At 50.6% G+C, this 21,499-nt stretch overlaps 1 protein-coding gene across 2 annotated transcripts in view; it reads left to right on the plus strand.

The window, feature by feature from the left end:
* CTIF (cap binding complex dependent translation initiation factor) overlaps nt 1–21,499 on the plus strand; it is a 149,783-nt gene that overhangs the window by 123,334 nt on the left and 4,950 nt on the right. For both annotated transcript variants that reach the window (XM_051641715.1, XM_051641716.1), the window contains exons 10-11: nt 5,707–5,862; nt 18,867–18,920. In XM_051641715.1, the coding sequence (XP_051497675.1) occupies nt 5,707–5,862; nt 18,867–18,920 (210 nt within the window). The remainder of the gene's footprint in view (nt 1–5,706; nt 5,863–18,866; nt 18,921–21,499) is intronic.

The following is a 21,499-nucleotide window of genomic DNA, read 5'->3' on the forward strand; positions in this document are numbered from 1 at the left end:
CATCCAGTGGACTTTCATGGTGATGCTCACAGTCCATGTGCTGCCAAACATGCCATGGTAACCATGAGCATCCCCTTAGAGACGGAAAGTTTGGAGGGATCATAGAATCATAGAATTTTGCAGGTTCCTGTTGTTTTCAGCAGCTCTTTCCTGTCATCTCAGCTTTTCCAGCATGGATGGGCAGCTTGGGGGGCTGTTGCAGGGGGGGTGGGGTGAGCTCCAAACCTTCGTGCTTCCAGGGATAAGCAGAAAAGATTCATCCTTCTTTTACATCCATTTAAAAAAAAATAAAGAAGTAGCCAAAATACCACATTTGCTACAGCAGAAGCTCCCCAGCTTCATAAGATTTGTAAATATTAGCCCCTGAGAACGATTTCCTGAGCTCTTTTGTGTAAATAAAATTTTTTAAGCAGGCTGCTACTTCACCTCCAAGTCCTGGCTTTCGGTGGTCACTTGTCCCCAGGCACAGGGAGCCCAGAAGTGTGATTCATAGAATCACAGAATCATTAAGGTTGGAAGGGACCTCAAAGATCAAGTTCCAACCCCCCTGCCATGAGCAGGGAACCCAACCACTAGACCAGGTTGTATAAAACCTCGTCCAACCTGGCCTTAAAAACCTCCAGGGCTGGGGCATCAACAACCTCCCTGGGCAACCCATTCCAGTTCCTCACCACCCTTAGAGTGAAGAATTTCATCCCAATATCCAACCTGAATCTCCCCTCTCTCAGTTTAAAACCATCACCCCTTGTCCTATCACTGTCTTCTCTGATGAAAAGCCCCTCCCCAGCTTTCCTGCTGATTCCAGCAGGGATCTCCAGTATCTGATACCCATTGGATGCTTGGCCCATGGTGGTGGGAGAAAGAAGAAGCAGGCAGAGGAGATAAGAGGGTGGTCAGGCCCATGTTTGCTCAGCGGAGTGCTGGGCCAGAGCCACCACCTCCCTGCAGACTAAACAGTTGCAATGTTTTCTCCCATGACCAAAAGAATTTAGACAAGGGTCCCGGTATGAAACTTTACACAAACTCTGGGTGCTGCGAATGTCTCTGCCTGGGAGGCTGTTAACTCCTCCAGTTCCCTCCTCAGACTTGTGGTTCAACCTGAGGGTAGATGAAGGGAAAAGTCATCCCATGATGAATCTGGCCCATTGCCTGCAGGACCCCCTGTGCTGTCCCACCCACCACGTTTTCACACACCCATCTTTGATACTTTGAAGCCAAGGTCTCTGGGCATAATAGAGCTCTGGAGTCCTCAGTTGAGGAACTACATGGACCTGCTGGAAGTGGGTCTAGAGGAGGGACACAAAGATGATCCAAGGGCTGGAGCATTTCTACTCTGGAGCCAGGCTGGGAGAGTTGGGGTGTTCAGCCTGGAGAAGAGAAGGCTCCAGGGAGACCTTAGAGCACCTTCCAGTGCCTGAAGGGGCTCCAGGAAAGCTGGGGAGGGGCTTGGGACAAGGGCAGGGAGGGATGGGATGAGGGGGAATGGATTCAAACTGGCAGAGGGGAGATTGAGGTGAGACATGAGGAGGAAATTCTTTGCTGTGAGGGTGGTGAGACCCTGGCCCAGGTTGCCCAGAGAAGCTGTGGCTGCCCCATCCCTGGCAGTGTTGAAGGGCAGGTTGGATGGGGCTTGGAGCAGCCTGGTCTGGTGGGAGGTGTCCCTGCCCATGCAGGGGGGTTGGGACTAGATGGTTTTTAAGGTCCCTTCCAACTGAAACCAGTCTGGGATTCCTTTATTCTATGAGTTGTGCCTACACTGAGACGAGGAGTGGACTTTCACTTGGGTGCAGGTGTGGAGAGGTCGAAGATAAAGGCATTTTCTATATCCATTTCTAGCAGGAGCTTCATCCCATCTTAGAAAGGGTGCAACAGAAGATGTCAAAGGGTTGGCTGAGCCCATCTTTCACATGCATGAACACAGGCTACCCTGACCTACCCACCACACATGGTGAAGCCCAAACTGGTGATCATGCTTAGCCTTCAGGTTCATGCCCCAAACATCTGTATGAGACCTCTTTAGAGGTCCCTCCACTTGCCACATGGTTTCCCAATGAACCCTTCTCCCAAATGGGGCAGAGAAAGGAGGTCAACTCCTCTACCTGGTATAAATACAGGCTGTAGGCTCTGAAGGAAAGTCACCTAGATTATCTACAAGCCAGGGCACCCCCAAATTAGTAGTGCAATTTGTGTTTAAAAATACAGCCAAAGTGATGAAAGATCATTTGCTCACTGTCCTGACATCACCACCTAGGCATGGTGGGAAGCCAATCCCCAGGTTATTTTTATAGAACTCCATGAGGCATTTCCAGAGCAAATAAAATTCACTGGGCAGGGCAGTGACCCAGCCATGCTTCTCAAGCCTCCTCAAGGCTTCTCACAGGTGGTGTGGAAGGCTGCAGGTCAGGGCATGGCTCCATCAGATGTACCCTCGGCATGTGGGACATGGGTTTTGTTCTCTGAGCTTCTCTTCAGTGCTGGGCAGCTCCTCAGCTCTTCCACACTCTTGGTCTGCCTCATCCATTTTGGTTGCAAAGCTTTTGGAGAAGTGATTGAGTTGCTCTCCATGTTCTCCATGCCCAGTGTGATGGGTTGCAGGTCCTACTGACAGCACAGCTGACATGTGGCCAGATGAATCACAAACCCATAACTCCATTGACTGAATTACCTAGATGACAGTAGTGGTCTCCTCAAACATCTGCACCTCAAGGGAGGTGGGACATCTCTGCATGGATGGCATTCATGTTGGCTTGTCCATCTGTGCATGCATGGCCAAACCTGCTGTCTGAAGGCCAAATGTAAGGACAAAGCTCCCTGTGCCACCTTCTTCCTGCTCACCATGACATTGGTGTAGCACCACCCTGTGGGGCTAGAGCAGATGTGCATCTCAGGATGCTGAAGGAGAACCCTGGTGGTGCAAGTCCAGCTGCCATGGAGGTTCAGCTCCTGGCAAGTCCAGCTCTTAGCAGCAGGCAGGCATGGTCCAAAAAATGTAATTCCCACATCTGAGAAGGTGCTTTTAATACTTTGTTGGACCTCCACTTTTGGAGAGTACATTTCAATGATCTCCTTTTGCTCCCAGAAAGTTGCTCCATGGGTACCAGTGAAATTTGGCCCATCCTGAGGCTGCAAAGGGCACAAAATTATTCCCACTGTGGTTTCATGTTCTGGGTTAAAATGTTCATGTTGACCTCTGCATCCATCCCACATTCCATCCCCTACTCCTGTCCTTCATGGGGACTCATCAAAGTCTGCACAAGGTTTTTTGGTGACTTGAGAGGGTTGGACATGGACCTCAATCCCTTTCCTTTTGCAAGAGTCTTCTTCTTCAGCCGCAAAGTTGGGCACAGGGTGTTCACTGATGTCTCTGCTGGGTGGCATCACCCACTGAGTGCTGTAGGATGAAGAAAAGAGGGTGCTGGATGGTGGCATCCCTTCCTGCCCAGCTCTCATCCCATGCCTGATGAGTCTGGTTTGGTTTGCTGGTTGATTTGTGGAAATATTTTGGTCAGTTGGTTTGGTGGGTTGTTTTTTTTTACAGAAAATATTTGATTTAAGAGAAAATGTTGAAGAGTCAGTTTTGTCTCTTGCAAAGCTGCAGAGTAGGGTCATGTCTTGGAAGCAGGAAGGGGAAGGAGGAGAGTTTCCTGCAGTGGTTTCTATTCTTTCTCCAGTCATCTGGAGTTATCCCAAGCTGTTAGGAATTTCCCAGCGTGTCCCAAGGATCCCCAAACATGGCTCAGTTCCCCGGGTGCATCACTGTGCACCTTTCACAGGCAGGATGGAGGGGACATCCAGCCTGGGAGGGGCAGGATGCCCTGGAGGTTGGAGATGCACATGAGATGCAGGAGACAGCTCAGTGCCAGGGCCATGAAGATGTCTTGGGGCACCAAGGAAGAGCTTGGGGTTCAATGGGTGCTTTTTGTCTCAGGGCAGAGTTGGCTGGTGGGTGACCCTATGGGTGGGTGAAGCTGGAGGTCCTATTGGTGCAGACAAGAGGCACTGGATGCTCTTCCTTGGTTTTTTTTCATTTCTCAGTGGCCAGGAGGTCTTTTCTCTCCAACATTTGTTGTTGTTAAATAAAATTCAAGTCAAAACTCCAGAAGAAGTAATTTGATAACCCTGGGGTGATAACCTGAGCTGGCAAATAACTCTCTCCTCCACCACCACCCTGGGACTGGCTGGATAATGACAGGATGAACTCTGCAAACTCCCCCGGAGAGTCTGAAAAGACCTGACAGGATTTGGCTGCAGATTGACTGGGGAGTCTCAGACACAGTTGGGCAACTGGGATGGGTGTAGAGAGGGCTTAGTCATCACCGTTTGGTTAATAACCACCTCGCATCTTCTACGAGTCTTTCTCCTGCATATGCAAATTAAATTAATTGGGTTTTTTTTCTTTCCTTTCATAATGAAACATAGAACTAAGTCTTCTCTTGGATCTTCTGCATACGGTTGTGTCAGGAAAATAATCATGGGGATGTTGCCTGGGTCTCTGCAGCAGCTGCTTTACTTACCTTTGGTTTCATAAAGAAAGATCTCCCTTATGTTGGCCGGGGCATGAGAGTCAACTTTGGTGTGGTGGCTTTTGTATCTCCCCAGCTTTGCAGAGTGTAGCTGCAGGTCAGGGCATTCACAGCAGCAGCAAAGCCCTTTGTCTCTGGCAGTAGGAATAAACTGAGATGAAAAAGATAGAGGGGAATTTATTTAGTTGCTGGATTTCAACTGTTGTGCAACCGGCGCTGGGAAACACAAGGTGTTGAGAAGGAACTTGTCCTCTCCTTTAATTTCTCCCCCGCTGAGTGTCTACTGAGTTTTAATACCAAGGAAAGGTCACTATGGAGACAGACAAGCAAAGTCACGTGGGACATCTTGCAAGAAGCTCAGGGACACCCTCTTGGCTCTGAGGACAATGCACTCTCTGGTGCCATCCTCTAGGAAGGTCTTTATTTGCTTCCCAGGGTTGCTCCTTGCTCTATGCCACACACTCCCCCCACACACGTCCTTTTTCATATCCTGCCTTCAGGCAAACCCCTTTTTTTTCCTTCTTCCCAGCTAGAGGACTGATGGGGAGGCAGCCATCTCCCTGCCCCCTTCTCCCTTATGGTGCTCCATGCATCAACGTCATGCAGATAATCCTTGGTCATGGCAACCATCAGCTCAGGAGCAAGGTGACCTTTTAATGCCAAGCCCAGGCTGTCCTGATCTTCTTCTGGTTGGGCAGGGGCCCAGTCTCTGCTTTAATTTTGTGACACCCCATGGAGCAGCCAGACCATTAGGATGCCCCTAGGTGGACGCTGGATCTGCTGAAGATAATGAAGGGGCAGGTCCAACTGGATCACCAAGCCCAGAATGGCCACCAGCATTCTTTGCATTTCATTTAACCTCTTGTTGCTGCTTCGGTTTGATCTTGGTTGTGCATGTGGAAAAGAGTCCGAGAGGGAGGGCAGGGCACGGGGACAAGCCAGGACAGTTATTGCAGGATTTGGTGATGTTTCCACAGCACCTGCTTTCTGGTGGCTTCGCTGTGTTGAAACTCCAATCACCCTGCATGCCTTGGGTCATCTTCCCCCTCTTACTAAAGAGTCGCTCTGTCTTCCTCCCCCACCACCCTGAGTTTCAATTTCCTCCTCATTCTCCCTCTAGACTTCCCGTTGCCTCTCCTGTGGCTGTGTGGCTTTGCTGATGTCCTCTCTGTCCCTCTTGCAGAAGGATTTCACCATGAGGGAGGAGCTGCAGCAGCGGGACGTGGAGCATTGGTTGGGCTTCATCACCTTCCTCTGCGAAGTCTTTGGCACCATGAGGAGCAGCACTGGGGAGCCCTTTCGAGTCCTCGTCTGCCCCATTTATACCTGCCTCAGAGAGGTAAGTGCCTTCAGACTTTGTCCTTCTCCACCTGCAGAGAAAGAAGGTCCACCTCTACCTTCAAGCAGTTGTGTTGCAGTGCTGAGGTGCCCATGATCTGTAGATGTTCTTTGTGTGGTTCCTAGAGGTTCACTTTGCCCCCATCAACACTTCTCACCCCAAAAGTACCCATGTCTGCAGAGATGCTTGCCTCTTCCAGCATATTGTGTTTCTGTTAATTAAAAGCACGTGCTCCAAGCACCAACCCTTTGCCCAAGGGTTTGAAGATCCCAACATTGCAAAAATCCCCCTTGAAGGAGCTTAAAAAGCTTCTTCACTTGCTAGTGAAGCCACCTGAAGAGATGAGACAGACAAAGGGGAGGAAAAAGGGAGAGAGGTGAGGTCCTATATCTCTGTACTCCCCACCTTGTGCAGCAGAAACGCAGCCTTGCAACCAGCACTGGGGACATTTTGGATTCTGATCTCCTGATGGGTTCATTTCAGAGCCTGAACTCATGAGCTGCCCATGGTTTGGGGTGGTGGCAGAAACCTCAGTGAGGATGAATAGAAAAGGCAAGTCGTGTCCATGTTCAGTAGAGCAGGAGAACAACTTGGTCAGTGACACGGATGGTGGGACTGAGTGCACCCTCAGCAGGTTTGCTGATGACACCAAGCTGTGTGGTGTGATCAAAGGGGGGTCATCCAGAGGGACCTCTACAGGGACTCTCCAGGTGGGCCTGTGCAAATTGCATAAAGTTCAACAAGGCCAAGTGCAAGGTCCTGCACAAGGGTCAGAGCAATCCCAAGCACAAATACAGGCTGGGTGGAGAATGGGCTGGGAGCAGCCCTGAGGAGCAGGCCTTGGGGGTGCTGGGTGATGAGAAGCTCCCCATGAGCCGGCACCGTGCGCTGGAGCCCAGAAACCCCCCGTGTCCTGGGCTGCATCCCCAGCAGCGTGGCCAGCAGGGCCAGGGAGGGGATTGTCCCCTCTGCTCTGCTCTGCTGAGACCCCCCTGCAGGGCTGGGGCCAGGGCTGGGGTCCCCAGCACAGGAAGGACATGGGGCTGCTGGAGAGAGTCTAGAGGAGGCCCCAGAGATGCTGGGAGGGCTGGAGCAGCTCTGCTCTGGAGCCAGGCTGGGAGAGTTGGGGTGTTCAGCCTGGAGAAGAGAAGGCTCCAGGGAGACCTTAGAGCACCTTCCAGTGCCTGAAGGGGCCCCAGGAAAGCTGGGGAGGGACTTGGGACAAGGGCAGGGAGGGATGGGATGAGGGGGAATGGATTCAAACTGGCAGAGGGGAGATTGAGGTGAGACATGAGGAGGAAATTCTTTGCTGTGAGGGTGGTGAGACCCTGGCCCAGGTTGCCCAGGGAAGCTGTGGCTGCCCCATCCCTGGCAGTGTTGAAGGGCAGGTTGGATGGGGCTTGGAGCAGCCTGGGCTGGTGGGAGGTGTCCCTGCCCATGCAGGGGGGTTGGAACTAGATGGTCCTTTCCATCCTCCTGCTGCTCTCTGTAGAAGACATACTCAGAAAAATCTGCCTCATGGCTCAGGGTTGGAGCTGTGAAGCTCAGATTGTCAGCAGTGCTTTTTTTTCAGGCCATAAATAACTCACTGTAAAACAAGTTCTTCGCTAGACCTTGGGTAAGGGAAGGATGAAGGACCTGCCAGGGGTGACGCATGGGGAGTTTCCTCTGAATGCAGACACATCATAAACGTTTTGTCTTCAGAGTCATATTGTGGGTAGGGTTCACAGACAGTGACTGTGGCGGTGAGAAAGAGTCCAAACATCATGATGAGGCACTCAAATCCAGAGGAGGAGGTTGGAGAGGGATGCTAAGAATAGCCCAACTTCTCCAAAATTTCTGCCCACAGGGAGATGTGTCACCTTCTGGGGAAGATCTTGGTGTCTAGCAAAGTTCCCCTCCACTTCCCATCACAGTCGTGACAGAACACAGCCCTGATTCTGGCAGGATTTTTCCCTGCCCACTCCTCTCTGTCCTCCTCACAGTCCCTCCTGTCACCTTGCTGGTTCTTGGGGACATTGTGATGATCTAAAGGTGCATGGAAGAACATGAATTTCACGTATCAGGGATATTTTTTGCAGCTCCATAAACAGCCTTTACTAATTATATCAAGATGTCACACATAAATTTGCTTCTTCAAAATACATCTCTGCTCCTTAGCAGGATAGCTCTGTCCCCATGGTGTCATCAGAGAAGAACCATAGATTCATAGAATCCCATCATGGTTTGGGTTGGAAGGGACCTTAAAGATCATCTAGTTCCAACCCCCCTGCATGGGCAGGGACACCTCCCACCAGCCCAGGTTGCTCCAAGCCCCATCCAACCTGCCCTTGAAAACTCATAGCTTAGCTGACATGGGTGAGCCTGAGTCTTCCAGCTCTCCTGCCCCAAAATGGTTGATCTGTGACTGCTCGCTCCTCAGGGTTGTCACCTTGACTCCTGCCATTCCTTTTCCATGACTCCTGGATGGGTTTTCATCTTACCTCCATTTATTTGCCACCATCAGCTAATCCTGATGCACAGGACCAACCCAGGAGAGCAGGACCACCCATTTCTGATGGGTGCCAGGCTCTTAGGTGGTTGCCAGATCCAAAGCCAGGCTGTAGACACAGACAAAGAGTTGTAGGTGAGCTCTTCCATCCACACCTAGGAGAGGACATTCCTACAGGGCGCTCTGTGAGATGGTGGAAGCTTCCTAGTAGTACAGGGTGCTCAACCCTTGGTGAGCTTCATGAAGCCTGTGTGGTGGGCTGGTGTCCCAGAGCAGGAAGGGGGCATGGACCAGAAGGTTTGGGGCCAGCCATGGGAAAGGGTTCACAGGGGGTTGTAGCTCTCATCATGGGCTTTTCCACATTCCTGCTGATCAGCCCATACATCCCCACGTACAATCTCAGCCCCTCACCACCAATTCCTGCCCTTTGGTCATCCCGCAGCAGATCCCCTCCGTGCTGCCCAGCATCATGCTTTGCTCCCTCTGCCTCCATCCACCCATCTTTTGATAGATAAGTCATTACCAGAGGTGAGATACCATCTCTCCCTCTGCCTGTCCTTTCAGCTCCTCTTGCTTTTTAGTTTCTCTGCCTCCTTTTTTTTTTTTTTTTTTGCCTTTTCCCCTTTTCCTTTGTAGCCTTGACAGACTCTGCCAAAGGTCAACGAGGAGTGAGCAAGAGGAAGAGGAAAGTTGCCTGATGACTGAGGCAGGAATGTCCCTTCCCTTCCCCCTGCAAACCTTCCTCTCTCTGACTCCTTGCCCTCAAATAAGGTGCTGGAGCAGCTCTGCTCTGGAGACAGGCTGGGAGAGTTGGGGTGTTCAGCCTGGAGAAGAGAAGGCTCCAGGGAGACCTTAGAGCACCTTCCAGTGCCTGAAGGGGCTCCAGGAAAGCTGGGGAGGGGCTTGGGACAAGGGCAGGGAGGGAGAGGACAAGAAGGAATGGTTTTAAGCTGGAAGAGAGGAGATTGAGATGAGATATTAGGAGGAAATTCTTTGCTGGGAGGATGGTGAGACCCTGGCCCAGGTTGCCCAGGGAAGCTGTGGCTGCCCCATCCCTGGAAGTGTTGAAGGGCAGGTTGGATGGGGCTTGGAGCAACCTGGGCTGCTGGGAGGTGTCCCTGCCCATGCAGGGGGGTTTAATCTGGATGATCTTTAAGGTCCCTTCCAACCCAAACCAGTCTGGGATTTTATGATTTTACGGTCTTATTACCAGCACCAGGGACTGAGGGAGCAGTGAACCAGCCCCACCACAGCAGGGTTGAGCAGGCCCAGCAGGCTGGCAGCAGGCAGGACAGTCACTCCTCTGCCAGAGTCATCTCCTACCTCCAGTCTGCTTGGAAGAGATGACCACATGTCGGCATCCTTTAAAATCTTGGCACGCTCCCACAGCTCCCCAGCCTCGGGGCTGGTGGAGGAGATGTCCTCCCTGTCTAATTGCCTTCCTCCCCACCACCACCACGTCTGGGACTGAGTAGATGTGTATCCACCCCCTTCCTTTCTCCTCCTAGTGCCTGTTATCTCCTGGGGCCATGGCTGCGTGATTTAGCCAAAGATTCGAACGCCATAATTAACGCCTGAGCTTCAAGAGGGCACTGCCTTTTCCACTTGTTCCTTCAGAGGAAGGGAGAGGAAAACCTTTCCAGCTGGGAGGGTGGTGCTGCTTGGAAAAGAAACATGGTGTCTTTTCACATGTTGGGGTTGTTGTGGTTTTGTTTGTTGAGTTGGTTTTTTTTTTTTTTAATCACTTGTTAAAAAAACATCAGCTTTTTGAGTCTAAAAAAGGGCCTTTGATGGTGTAATGAGATGTTGGGATCGTTAGGATAATGCTCCCAGTCAGAGGATGAAGCAGGATTTTTCCTTTATGGAATCAGCAAAGGCACCAAAAAGGACCAAATCCTGGCCCCACGCCACCCTTCCACCCAGGTAGCTCCACGGGACTGGACTTGACTGGATTAAGTACTCAATGAAGAAGCAGACTTATTTCCTCATAAAAGTCCCTTTCTGATCCCTCCATATCTTTTGGCAAAAGTAAGTGGTTTGGTCTCCAGTCTGGTGGGACTGGGATGAACTGGTTTATGGAAGGGGTTTATGGAAGTGGTTTTTAGCACTGGAACAGGTTATCCAGAGAGGTGGTGGAGGCCCCATCTCTGGAAACGTTCAAGGTCAGCCTGGATGAGCAACCTGATCTAGTCAAAAAGGTCCCTGTGCACTGCAGGGGGGGCTGGACTAGATGACCTTTAAAGATCCCTTCCAACCCACCACATTCTAGGATTTTAGGATCCCATGATTTATGAAGGAAAGGATGCAAGAGGGATGAGTGATGTGGGCATGGGAGGGAAGGGGTTCCAGGGAAGGAGGGAGAAAGAAGAAACTGGGTGTTAGGGGCATGGGAGAAGAAAGGAGAAATGGGGAGAACAAACAAGTGGTGGGAATCCAGAAGAGGTGGACTGAAAACCTGGAAGAGCTGTGAGAAAAGTCTGGGATTTGGAGCCAGCAGGGTACACTGATGCCTAGGGTGATGTGGACCATGGCAGGAGGTTGCACGTGGGAGCAAGGGTCTGCGAAGAGGAGTGATGGGCACATCTCCCAGGACCTCCTGGCAGGGATGGACATCCCCATGCCATGCAATAAATAAATACATAGTTGTGCAAAAAGCTCTGCTCGTGGGCATTGGCAAAAACCCTTCCATGAATACACCTTGTGAAGGCAAAAATTCCCTTTTTTTTTGGCATTGTTGGAGTCAAAGGGCAGAGTTAAGGGGAAGGAGGTCAGGTGTTGGATGAGGACAGACCAAAACTAGGAGGGCTGCACCAATGCCTTTGAGCCCACCTGCTCTGCTGAGTATTTTATGTGCAGGAACATGTATTCTTGGAAAGCTACTGGAGTGGTTTGATCCCAGCATGAAAACCACGTTGGCATCTTTTAAACAGGGGAGGGAAAATGCCACCCTTGTTTCTCTGTGGAGAAGGCAGAGGAAGCAATTAGGGCAGATCAAGAAATGAAGCTCGATACCATCTCACAGGATGGTCCCTCCTCCTCACGTGGCTTTGTTTTTCTCCTTCACCCTCCCCAAAATCCCTTTTCAATGGGATGTAAACACAAGGCTTGGCATCTGCCGCCGCCATGTCCTCTCTCCCTCTCTCCCCAGAGCCAGGAAAGCGCAGAACGTCCGGCCAGCCAGGGTGGAGCCCGTCACAATCAAGTGTGATGGTCTCACTGCTCTTTCTTTCCATGTTTTGTCTTGCCCTGAGACCCTTGGGATGAGATCACATCCTCTTCTCCCAGGGTTATTATGTCTTCAGGCCGGGCAGGATGAAGCCGGCCGTCTGGGTGGCTCGGTCTCCCCATCCACACAGACTGGGTGGCTCTGTCCATCTCTCTTCAGGTCCTGAAGGTCCACCTCCAGCCAGGGGATGTGTAACCACCAGGCTACTGTTGGATTGCAGTGTCTGGCTTGATGAGTGACCAGATTTTCTCCATCATTGTCTCCAGTAATTGCCTCTTAATGGTTTCCATCTTCCCAGGGATCCCTTCTGCTGTTCCAGATCTGAGGAGAGAGAGTCATGTTTCATGGTTTCTACTGTGGAAAGGAGAAGGAGGAGTTTCCCATGACTGGATACAGGGTTTTGTTCCTCTGGCCTGAATTCAATTTGCTATTAAGTATCTCCAAGTTCCTCAGGAGCCTGATGAGGAGGATAACCAACATTTTGGTTTACTCGATGCAATAAACAAACTAATCTCTTCTTACCACCTTCCCAGGGAGTCCTGGTTGGGTAATAGGAGACTAGAAGTCTCCTCCTCAATTGAGAGCACTGTAGAAGGAGAAGGTGCCATCAAACTCCTTCAAGTTGTCCAAACTACGTTAGGGAAAGTGCCTCCTATGGACACAGCCCTTGATGCAGCCAGGCCCGCGTGAGCAGCTCCAGCCCAGAGCTCCTTCTCTCATGTGCCATCTCCTCTGGATAGCTGCTTGTGGCACCAGCAGTGCCCCATGCTGGTGGCCTCTTCCTCATGGAGCAGGGCCATGTGCCATCAGTGTGTTCTCACCCAGGCTGAGGCCAGGCCACCCTGGTCAAGGAACTGGGAAGAGGGACCCCTCCATGAAGATGCATGGGCAGGTGGTATCTTGTGCATCTTCAGTGGGCTTGAAGACTTCACCAGATCCCCAGAGAGGCGTGAGGAGAAGGCCATGTGGAGAGAAGGACCATTGCTAGTGGATGGGGCCCAAAGTAGCCTGCCTCTCCCAGCTCAGATGGGTTTTTGGAGTCCAACAAAATGTTTTGGAGCACAGCAGAACCTGTGCCTTGTGCAGAGATCAGCACAGGCAGCCCATAAGGGAAAGGTTTTCCCCCAGACTTCATGTTTGGGCAACCTCAGCATCAAATGGGTGAGAAGATACCACTTACCCCTATGGACTTCTAAGGGGCTTCTGTTTCAAAGTGCTCACTTGTTTCTTCTCTAGGGTAAGGTCTCACCTGACTTCTCTAGCTCCCATGAGGGAGGCTGGCACTGACACAGTTTTCTGGTATGTGCAGGATCATCCCAGCTGATCTGATGTCCTGGGTCGAGGAGATGATACTTCTAATTGGAGCAGGTTGTACAAATCCTGGAACCAGCCTTGCTGGTGGAGTGTTGTGTAGTTACTCACCCCCCACACCCTTGTTTGTACTTTCCATTTTCCCCAGTCTTGGCTTTTTTCACCACCCCATCCCCTGCCCTTGCCTTGTGACAAGAAGAGGAATGGAATTGTAGCTCAGAGAAGTGCGTGACTCTCCCCATGCAGAGCAGCCCAGCAGGCCCATGGATCTTATCTCAGGCATCTTCCATCAAGACTTGCGACAGTCGGTCAATAAGGGGCAGCTGGGAAACCAGAACATTGCTGCTCGTGTCCTTCTGCAGAGAGCCTGTGAAGTGCAGCAGGCTTGTGATCCCAGGAAGACCCATCTAGCAGAGCCTTGGGCTTCCAGGAGGATTTTGGGGCAGAACTTCCCCAGCTGTGGTCCATTAGACCACCAAAAGTGCCTGCAGAGCCGGGTCAGTGGTACCTTAACAGCTCTCCCAGTTGTAGGGGATGATACCAGAACCATCAAAAGGTTTGGGTAGAAAGGACCTTTCAAGGCCATCCAGTCCAACCCCCCTGCAGTGAGCAGGGACATCTGCAACTAGACCAGGTTGCTCAGAGCCCCATCCAACCTGAGCTGGAATGTCTCCAGGGATGGGGCATCTCCCACCTCTCTGGGCAACCTGGGCCAGGGTCTCACCAGCCTCAGCATAAAAAAGTTCTTCATTACATCTACCCTGAATCTTCCATCTCTCATTGAAACCCATCACCCCTTGTCCTGTCACAACAGGCCTTGCTAAAATGTCTGTCCCCATCTTATAAGTCCCCTTCTAAGAAGGTCTCCATGTTGATCCCAACCTCAAAGCTGGAATAGATCCATCTTATTGAGGACAGTGTCCACCACAGCCCCTTCCCAAGGGCTCCTCTGGTTAAAAACAGGACTGGGAAGCACCATCTCTCCTGCAGCCTTTCATGTCCAGTATGTTTATTCTCCTTAAGCTCCAGGTGGCACAAGTAGCTGGTTCCTTCCTTCTTCCTCATTGAAATGTGTCTCCATTTTCACCTGTTGCCTCCTTTCACACCAGTGAGCTGGTTGCTCCACCTGGACTTTGTGTTCGCACCACGCTGGTTCCTCTGTGGTTGTGGTCCACACTCTCCAGAGGGAATAACCAGCAGGCACCTCCTCATCACCTACATCAGATGAAGAGCATGCCTGTGGGCAGGGACCACAGGGCGGTCGTGAGGCTGGACCTTCACACCCCAGGCTGTCTAGATGTCCATGCATGTTGCCACCTGGATGGATGAACTTGAGATGCCTGTCGGGGAGCCAGGCCAAAGCTGCAGTTGGTCCAACTTTCACTGGATCTAGAAGACATCCCAACCTCCCCATGGCTCTGGATGGGTATTTTCAAGCTTTCTCTGCTTTCACGTTGGAGTCATCACCAAAGCACCAGAAGACATTGCGTGCTAAGAGGTAGTTTGTGGCCAGGGTTGCTTTTATGGCCTTTTGCAAGCGATGTCCTACACAATAATTAGCTCTAAGCCTGGCAGGAGAAACATCTCAGCAGCTAGAAAGGGTAATGTATGGGCTACTCCCACCTCATGTCCCCAGGAGAATCCCTGAAGAACACAATTAAACCCACGTGGTTTGGTGATAAGGGATGGTGGGGCAGGTTCTCCAGTCCTGCTCGTGGCGTGGGCCACCCCTGAGAACACCAAGTAAGCACTTTTAGCTTCTCAGCAGCCCAGGTGAGCTCAGAAAGCAGATAATAAAACCAAATATTGGTGGGTTTGTGAGTCCCATCAGCTCTCTGGTTTGCTCCTGGTGGTCTGCACTGCTTGCCAGTGCATCCATTGCTGTTCAGGAGGACCAAGCTGGTTCTTCCTGTGGTGAAGCCCAGCTGCAGTTTTGGGGCTTCTCTGCCCCCTCAACCACTGTTGCATGCCCACCCATGGGGCTTACTCTGTAAAGAGCAGGCTTTGAGGCCACAGAGGCCAGGGGAGACTGGTCCCAGTAGCATGCCATGGAAACCAGTTGTACTCCAGAACCTCCCTACAAGGCCCTGCAGCTCCCCCACCACATGCAGTCCTTCCAAGAGCAGACCCTACCATATCTTTTGGGCCTCTGCCTTGCAGAGGACCTTGCCCAGTGCTCGCAGCACACAGCAGGACACAAAAATAGAGAAGGGAGCCTGGTGTCTTCTGCTGCCTGCAGAGCTGCCCGTCCAGCACCAGAAACAAAAGTGAGAAGTGTTTCACAACTGAGGTTTGGGTGTTGTGTGACCGGCCGGGCAGATCTTGGCACGTAGCCTCCTCTCTTAGGAAATCAAGCAGACTCTTTGCTTTCCAGCAGGAACTGCTGCTTTCATTGCCCAGCTTCTCCTGATACTAGGGGGAAACTGGCTGGAGAGCAAAGGGAAGTTCTTCTCACAGACTGTCCCAGCCTCAGGGGGATGATGATGGGTTGAAACCAGAAACGTGTGAGTATCAGCTCACCGGGCCCATCATCTGCCTCCTGCTCCTACAAGTCTTGTGAGGAGCAGCTGAGGGAGCTGGGGGTGTCCAGCCTGGAGCAAAGGAGGCTGAGGGGAGACCTGCTGGCTCTGCAGCTGCCTGAGAGGAGGTTGGAGCCAGGGGGGTCAGGCTCTGCTCCCCAGGAACAAGGGATGGGACAAGAGGAGATGGGCTCCAGTGGTGCCAGGGGAGGCTGAGATGGGATCTTGGGCAGCATTTCTTGCTGGCAAGGGTTGTCAGGCCCTGGCCCAGGCTGCCCAGGGCAGGGGGGGAGTCCCCATCCCTGGAGGTGTTCAAAAACCATGTAGATGTGGCACTTCAGGACATGGTTTAGTTGGCATGGTTGTGTTGGGTTGGCAGGTGGACTTGATGATCTTGGAGGTCTTTTCCAACCTTAATGATTCTATGATTCCTTTTTCAACTCCTTCAGCAGCCAATTTGAACCCTGTGAGAACCTGGTGGAGAAGGATGGGATGGTGCCCACAGTGGGATTTGGGCTGATGGGAGGAAAGGTTATAAATAGTTAAATAAATAATAATTCCATTAATAATAATAATAATTTGGGAGTGTTAATGTCATGGTACAGTGTGTTTATGTTAAAATATTTTAAGTATATGCAAATCTGGTGGTAAATGATGAATGCAATTGATTGGGTTCAGGTTTATGGTCCCACAAGTGCCTCTCCTTCCAGGATGTGATTTCCCTGAAGGTCTCAAAGTGTTTGCACCATTTCTTCTTGCAGAACCATCAGGGCAGACACAGGGGTGGAGGAGCTTTGGGAAATGCTTCCTGCTGAAGCAACCACCCACCTGTTTTGGGGTGCTTGGTGTTCATGTGAGGTGGCCATGGGTGGGTGGGTGAGAATGAAGCAACCTTTGAGAAATGCATGCAGGACATTGCGTGAGGACATAGATGGCAGGACCCCAGGTGGCACAGTCATAGAATCATAGAATGATAGACTGGCTTGGGTTGGAAGGGACCTTAAAGACCATCTAGTTCCAACACCCCCACATGGGTGTTCCATCATCTCACCCCTCTCACAGCAAAGAACTTTTTCCTAAATGTCCAACCTGAATCTCCCCTCTTTAAGCTTCAAACCATTGTCCCTTGTCCTCTCACTGCACACCCATCTAAAAAGCCCTACCCCAGCTTTCTTGTAGCCTCCTTCAGATGTTGGAAAGTTGCTATAAGGTCACCACGGAGCCTCCTCTTCTCTAGATTGAATGGGGCTTGGAGCAATCTGGTCTAGTGGGAGGTGTCCCTGCCCATGCAGGGGGTGGGACTAGATGGTCTTTAAGGTCCCTTCCAACCCAAACCATTCCATGATTCTATGATAATCTGGGGTTGTTTTTTTTAACGAAGAATCTGTAAACTGTTTGTGAGAACTTATCTCAGAGCACGCAGCTTGGGCTTAACTCACATTTTCCAAGCAACTCAGCAGAAAGATAAACTAGGAAGGGGACAGGATGCTGTTGCATGTCTTCAAAACCCTGGCTGAATCTTTGTCTAATGGGAGATTAAAAAAACTGATGGACCACATGCTCCTCGGGATGCTGTAAACATCGTCTTCAAAGCAAACAAACTGCTGAAAACAGAAGAGGGCAAAGACAAAACTTTGAGAGCCATGATAAGTCCTCGCATGATTCCTTGTTGGTTTGGTTTTTTTCCTAGCAGCTGGGGAGCTGGTAAAGGAACAGGAGTTGATTTGGAAAGGAAAAGAAAAACGGAAAAAGGAGAGATGACAAGGTTGAAAATTGGGATTGGGATTTTGAACCAAAGGACGTGACTTCGGAGCATGTTTAGTTACACTGAGCAATTTGGGCAGTTTTAATGGGCCCAACCACTTTTCCAAAGTTTGCTTTTCCCTGATGGATTTCAGAGACTTGTGAAACCAGTTTTCCCAACTTTTCTCCTTCTCTGTGTTTGGTGCATGCACTCAGCTCCCTGTAGCACGCTGAGGGCCAGCAAGGCTTGTGCAACCCAAGGTTGAATACCTGAGATTCAGGTTTCAGTGCCTGAAAGGGGCCTATGAGAAGGTTGGGGAAGAGCTGTTCTCAAGAGCATGAGGGACAAAGGGTAATGGTTTTCAGCTAGAAAAGGGTAGATTTAGGTTGGACATTAGGAAGAAGTTCTATATGAAGGTGGTGGATTACTGGAATGGATTTCCTAGAGAGGTGGTGGAGGCCCCATCCCTGGAGACATTCAGGCTTGATGGGGCTCTGAGCAATTGGATCAAGTTGGAGATGTCCTTGCTTATTGTAGGGGGTTGGACTAGATGACCTTTGGAGGTCTTTTCCAACCCAGGCCATTCTGTGATTCTATGACTATGATTCTAAGGTGCTGGAGGGGAAGTGGTTGTAGCTTCTGCAGGTGCCAGCACTGGTGATTTTATCACAGAGATTGTTTTTGTCATGATGCTCCTGCTTACTTTGGTGGCTGATGGAGAACCTCAGTATTTTCTAGCTGCTGGAAAAACAGCCAGAAAACTGGGATTTCTCATATGGTTTTAGCAAAAAGCCTTAAAATGGTGCCTCGGTGCACGTGACAAGGTCACCAAGATGAAAACAAAGCAAAAATGTGTCTTTTTTAACTGGATTTGAGGGTCTTTGATCATGGTTTATGGGCGTGTGGGGCGAGATGTGCTGAGCTTCCATGCTTTGCCATTGCCAGGAAGAGCTGTTGACCCTCAGTGAGATGACCCAACCAATGAGTTGAGCCTCACTGCACCTCCTGAGTCTGAACCAAGAGGGACAAGTGTCTTCCTTCACCATCCCACACCACCCACAGCAACGTTTTGGGTCTCTTGAACATTGCTGGTGGCTACAAGCTCACATTGGTAGTACAGAGTTCCTGGAGAGCAGAGCAGGGTTGGAGAAGGTGCACCCGAGACACCATCATTTCCCTCCAACCCATCACACTGTGTCATCAGTCTAGAAGGAGCCATATTAATTATGGTGTCTATTGGACATCAGACTTTCCCACCAGGTAATTTTGTGGCTGGTAGAGGAGCATCTCAATGGGGACAAGGAGGTTCAGTGGTGGGGCAGAGCCCTTTCCTTCCAACCACCCTCTCCCAGGGCTGTGCTCCTCCAGTGTTGTCATCTGCTGGTTGTATTTGGTGGCTGAGGATGTGAAACGAGGGCATTTTCTCAGGGACAAAAAGAATTAATTAATTAATCAATCTAAATTAATCTAAATTCTCCATCTTCTGCTGGCTCTCAGCAGCACATCCACTGGTGACACCCTTCACCCTGTGTTTTCTCACTGTTTATCTTCATTTTTTTGGTTTTGATAATCTCTTTCCTCCCCTCTTGCTGTTTTTCTGTCCTTCCCTCCTGGAAGAGGTGAAAGCCAAGCTGAGCAAAGAGATGGAAGGAAGGTCAGAAGGGAGGAGGAGGTCCCATATTTCTCACCACCTCTGTCTGCTCTCTTTTGCAGTTGTTGCAATCTCAGGATGTGAAGGAAGATGCTGTGCTTTGCTGCTCCATGGAGGTAGGGAAGCATCTGCACACCCACCCTGGTCCTCATTGCTTTGCCCCTTGTCTCCTTGGCTACACACCTGCCAAGCACCTATGAGATGTTTCCAAACCCAAACAGCCATGTTCCCTCTTTGCATAATGGAGTCAAAGAATGGTTTGGGTGGGAAGGGACCTTTCAAAGTCATCCAGTCCAACCCCCTGCAGTCAGCAGGGACATCTGCAACTAGATCAGGTTGCTCAGAGCCCTGTCCAACCTAAGCTGGGATGAATCCAGGGATGGGGCATCTCCCACCTCTTTGGGCAACCTGAAGTGGTTTGGTCCTTACATCTAGTCTACATCTCCCCTCTTTTAGTCTAAAACCATCAGCCCTTGTCCCTGCTACAGGCCCTGCTAGAAAGTCTGCCCCAATCTTTCTTCTAATCACCTCTGAAGTATTGAAAGGCTGCAAAAAGGTCTCCCTGGAGTCTCACCACCCTCACAGGAAAGAATTTATTCCTAATATCTTGTCTAAATCTCCTGTCTTTCAGCTTAAAATTGTTCCCCCTTGTCCCATCATTCCCAGCTTTCCTGGAGCCCCTTCAGGCACTGGAAGGTGCTCTACGTTCTCCCTGGAGCCTTCTCTTCTCCAGGCTGAACACCCCAACTCTCCCAGCCTGTCTCCAGAGCAGAGCTGCTCCAGCCCTCTCAGCATCTCTGTGGCCTCCTCTGAACTTGTTCCAACATCCCTATGTCCTTCTTGTGCTGAGGACCCCAGAGGACTCCAGGCATGGTCCCATCAAAGCAGAGTAGACAAAAGCCATCACCATGAGACAGGAGATGGCCCTTGAGACTCTTAACCCTGGACTTTTGATGCATGTAAATGGATACAAATAGTTGAGTAGATGGGGTCCCATCACAAAGTTCTGTCATCCTGGTTCCTTCCAAACTCACCTTGCATTTATTTTTTAAGGACAAAAATACCTGTATTGGATCAAAAGCTGCTCTGTGGCTCACATGGAGAGGTTTGCTGTGCTCAGAAGCACCTTTGCAGAGAAATGCTGGCACAAACACAGCAGAGATTCATTAAATTTGCTTTTCGGAAGTGGTTGGTCTGCAGGGATGGATGCGCTCCTTCAGAGAATGGTTGAAATTGCAGCCTGAATAGTTGAAACTCACCAAAGCAACAGGCAGCCAAGGGACTCTACTCTACCCTGGTGAGACCTCACTTGGAGTGTTGTGTCCAGTTCTGGGCTCCCCAGTTCCAGAGGGACAGGGATTTACTAGAGAGAGTCCAAGGGAGGCTACAAGGGTGATGAAGGGACTGGAACATCTGCCTGATGAGGAAAGGCTGAGAGACCTGGGGCTTTTCAGTCTAGAGAGGAGAAGACTGAGGGGGGATCTAATTAATGTCTATCAATACATGAGGGCATCAAGAAGGCAGGGACAACCTCTTGTCACTTGTGCCCTGTGACAGGACGAGGGGCAATGGATTCAAACTTGAGCACAGGAAGTTCCACCTCAACATGAGGAAGAACTTCTTTCCTGTGAGGGTGACAGAGCCCTGGGACAGGCTGCCCAGAGAGGTTGTGGAGTCTCCTTCTCTGGAGACTTTCAAGACCTGTCTGGATGCCTTTCTGAGTGATCTGCCCTAGTTGTGTGTGGTTTTTTGGTCCTGCTCTAGCAGGGGGGTTGGACTTGATGATCTTCAGAGGTCCCATCCAATCCCTGACATGCTGTGATTCTGTGAGGAGAGTTTGAATTTTTATGGTTAGGACTTTGTGGAGCTCTGGGGTCAAACCCTGTGAGCCCTCCATGATGGTGGACTCACTGCAATCCACTCCAAGCGTGAACCTTCTCCTCTGTGGGACCACCTAGGCCTTCTGCTGCTCCACAGAGGCTCTCCAAGGAGTAATTAAAAAAAAACAACCCACACTTGGCTGTCCTCAGAGAAACAGCACAACCAGGTCTAGATGCGGACCTCGGCAGGATTTGTTGTGGATATAGGAGGGCTCAGCTTCTTCCCATTAATGACTGGGAATCACCGACAGCTCTGAATCAGCGCGTAAATGATGGGCCAGGTAGAAGACAGGGATCCCACATCACAGCCCACACTTTGTTTTGACAATAGCATGATTTTCAGGTGGGATTATTTTATTATATTTCATGTTCATCTTAGGGGTTTTTTTGTTGTCTGTTTTCCAAAGCAACCCAGCATTGCCGCCTTTGAAGTCAGTGGGAGACGAAACATTTCGCTCCTCTGGCAGCTTGGTGCGGGTGCTTTTGGAAAACCTCACCCTTCTTGTTGGGCTCTCGGAGCTTGCTGCTGGGTGGTTTTGGTTTTCAAAAGCCACATTGACTTTAACCTTGCCTGCCTGCCCTGCCTCATCGACCAGGGGAGGGGTGGAGGGGTGGAGGGTGTCTATAAAAACCAGCAGGGTGTTTTTAACGTCAGAGGATCTTAAGTTGGAACTTATCTCAAGTTGGTAGGATCCCCTAAGGATCGTTGTGCCATGGTTAACCACTTCTCAGTTCTGGGTCCTTCATTGCAAGACATGGAGGGGCTGGAGCGTGTCCAGAGAAGGGCAAGGGAGCTGGGGAAGGGGCTGGAGCAC

The sequence above is a fragment of the Apus apus genome, chromosome W (assembly GCF_020740795.1).
Source record: "Apus apus isolate bApuApu2 chromosome W, bApuApu2.pri.cur, whole genome shotgun sequence".
In the NCBI taxonomy this organism is placed as follows: domain Eukaryota; kingdom Metazoa; phylum Chordata; class Aves; order Apodiformes; family Apodidae; genus Apus; species Apus apus.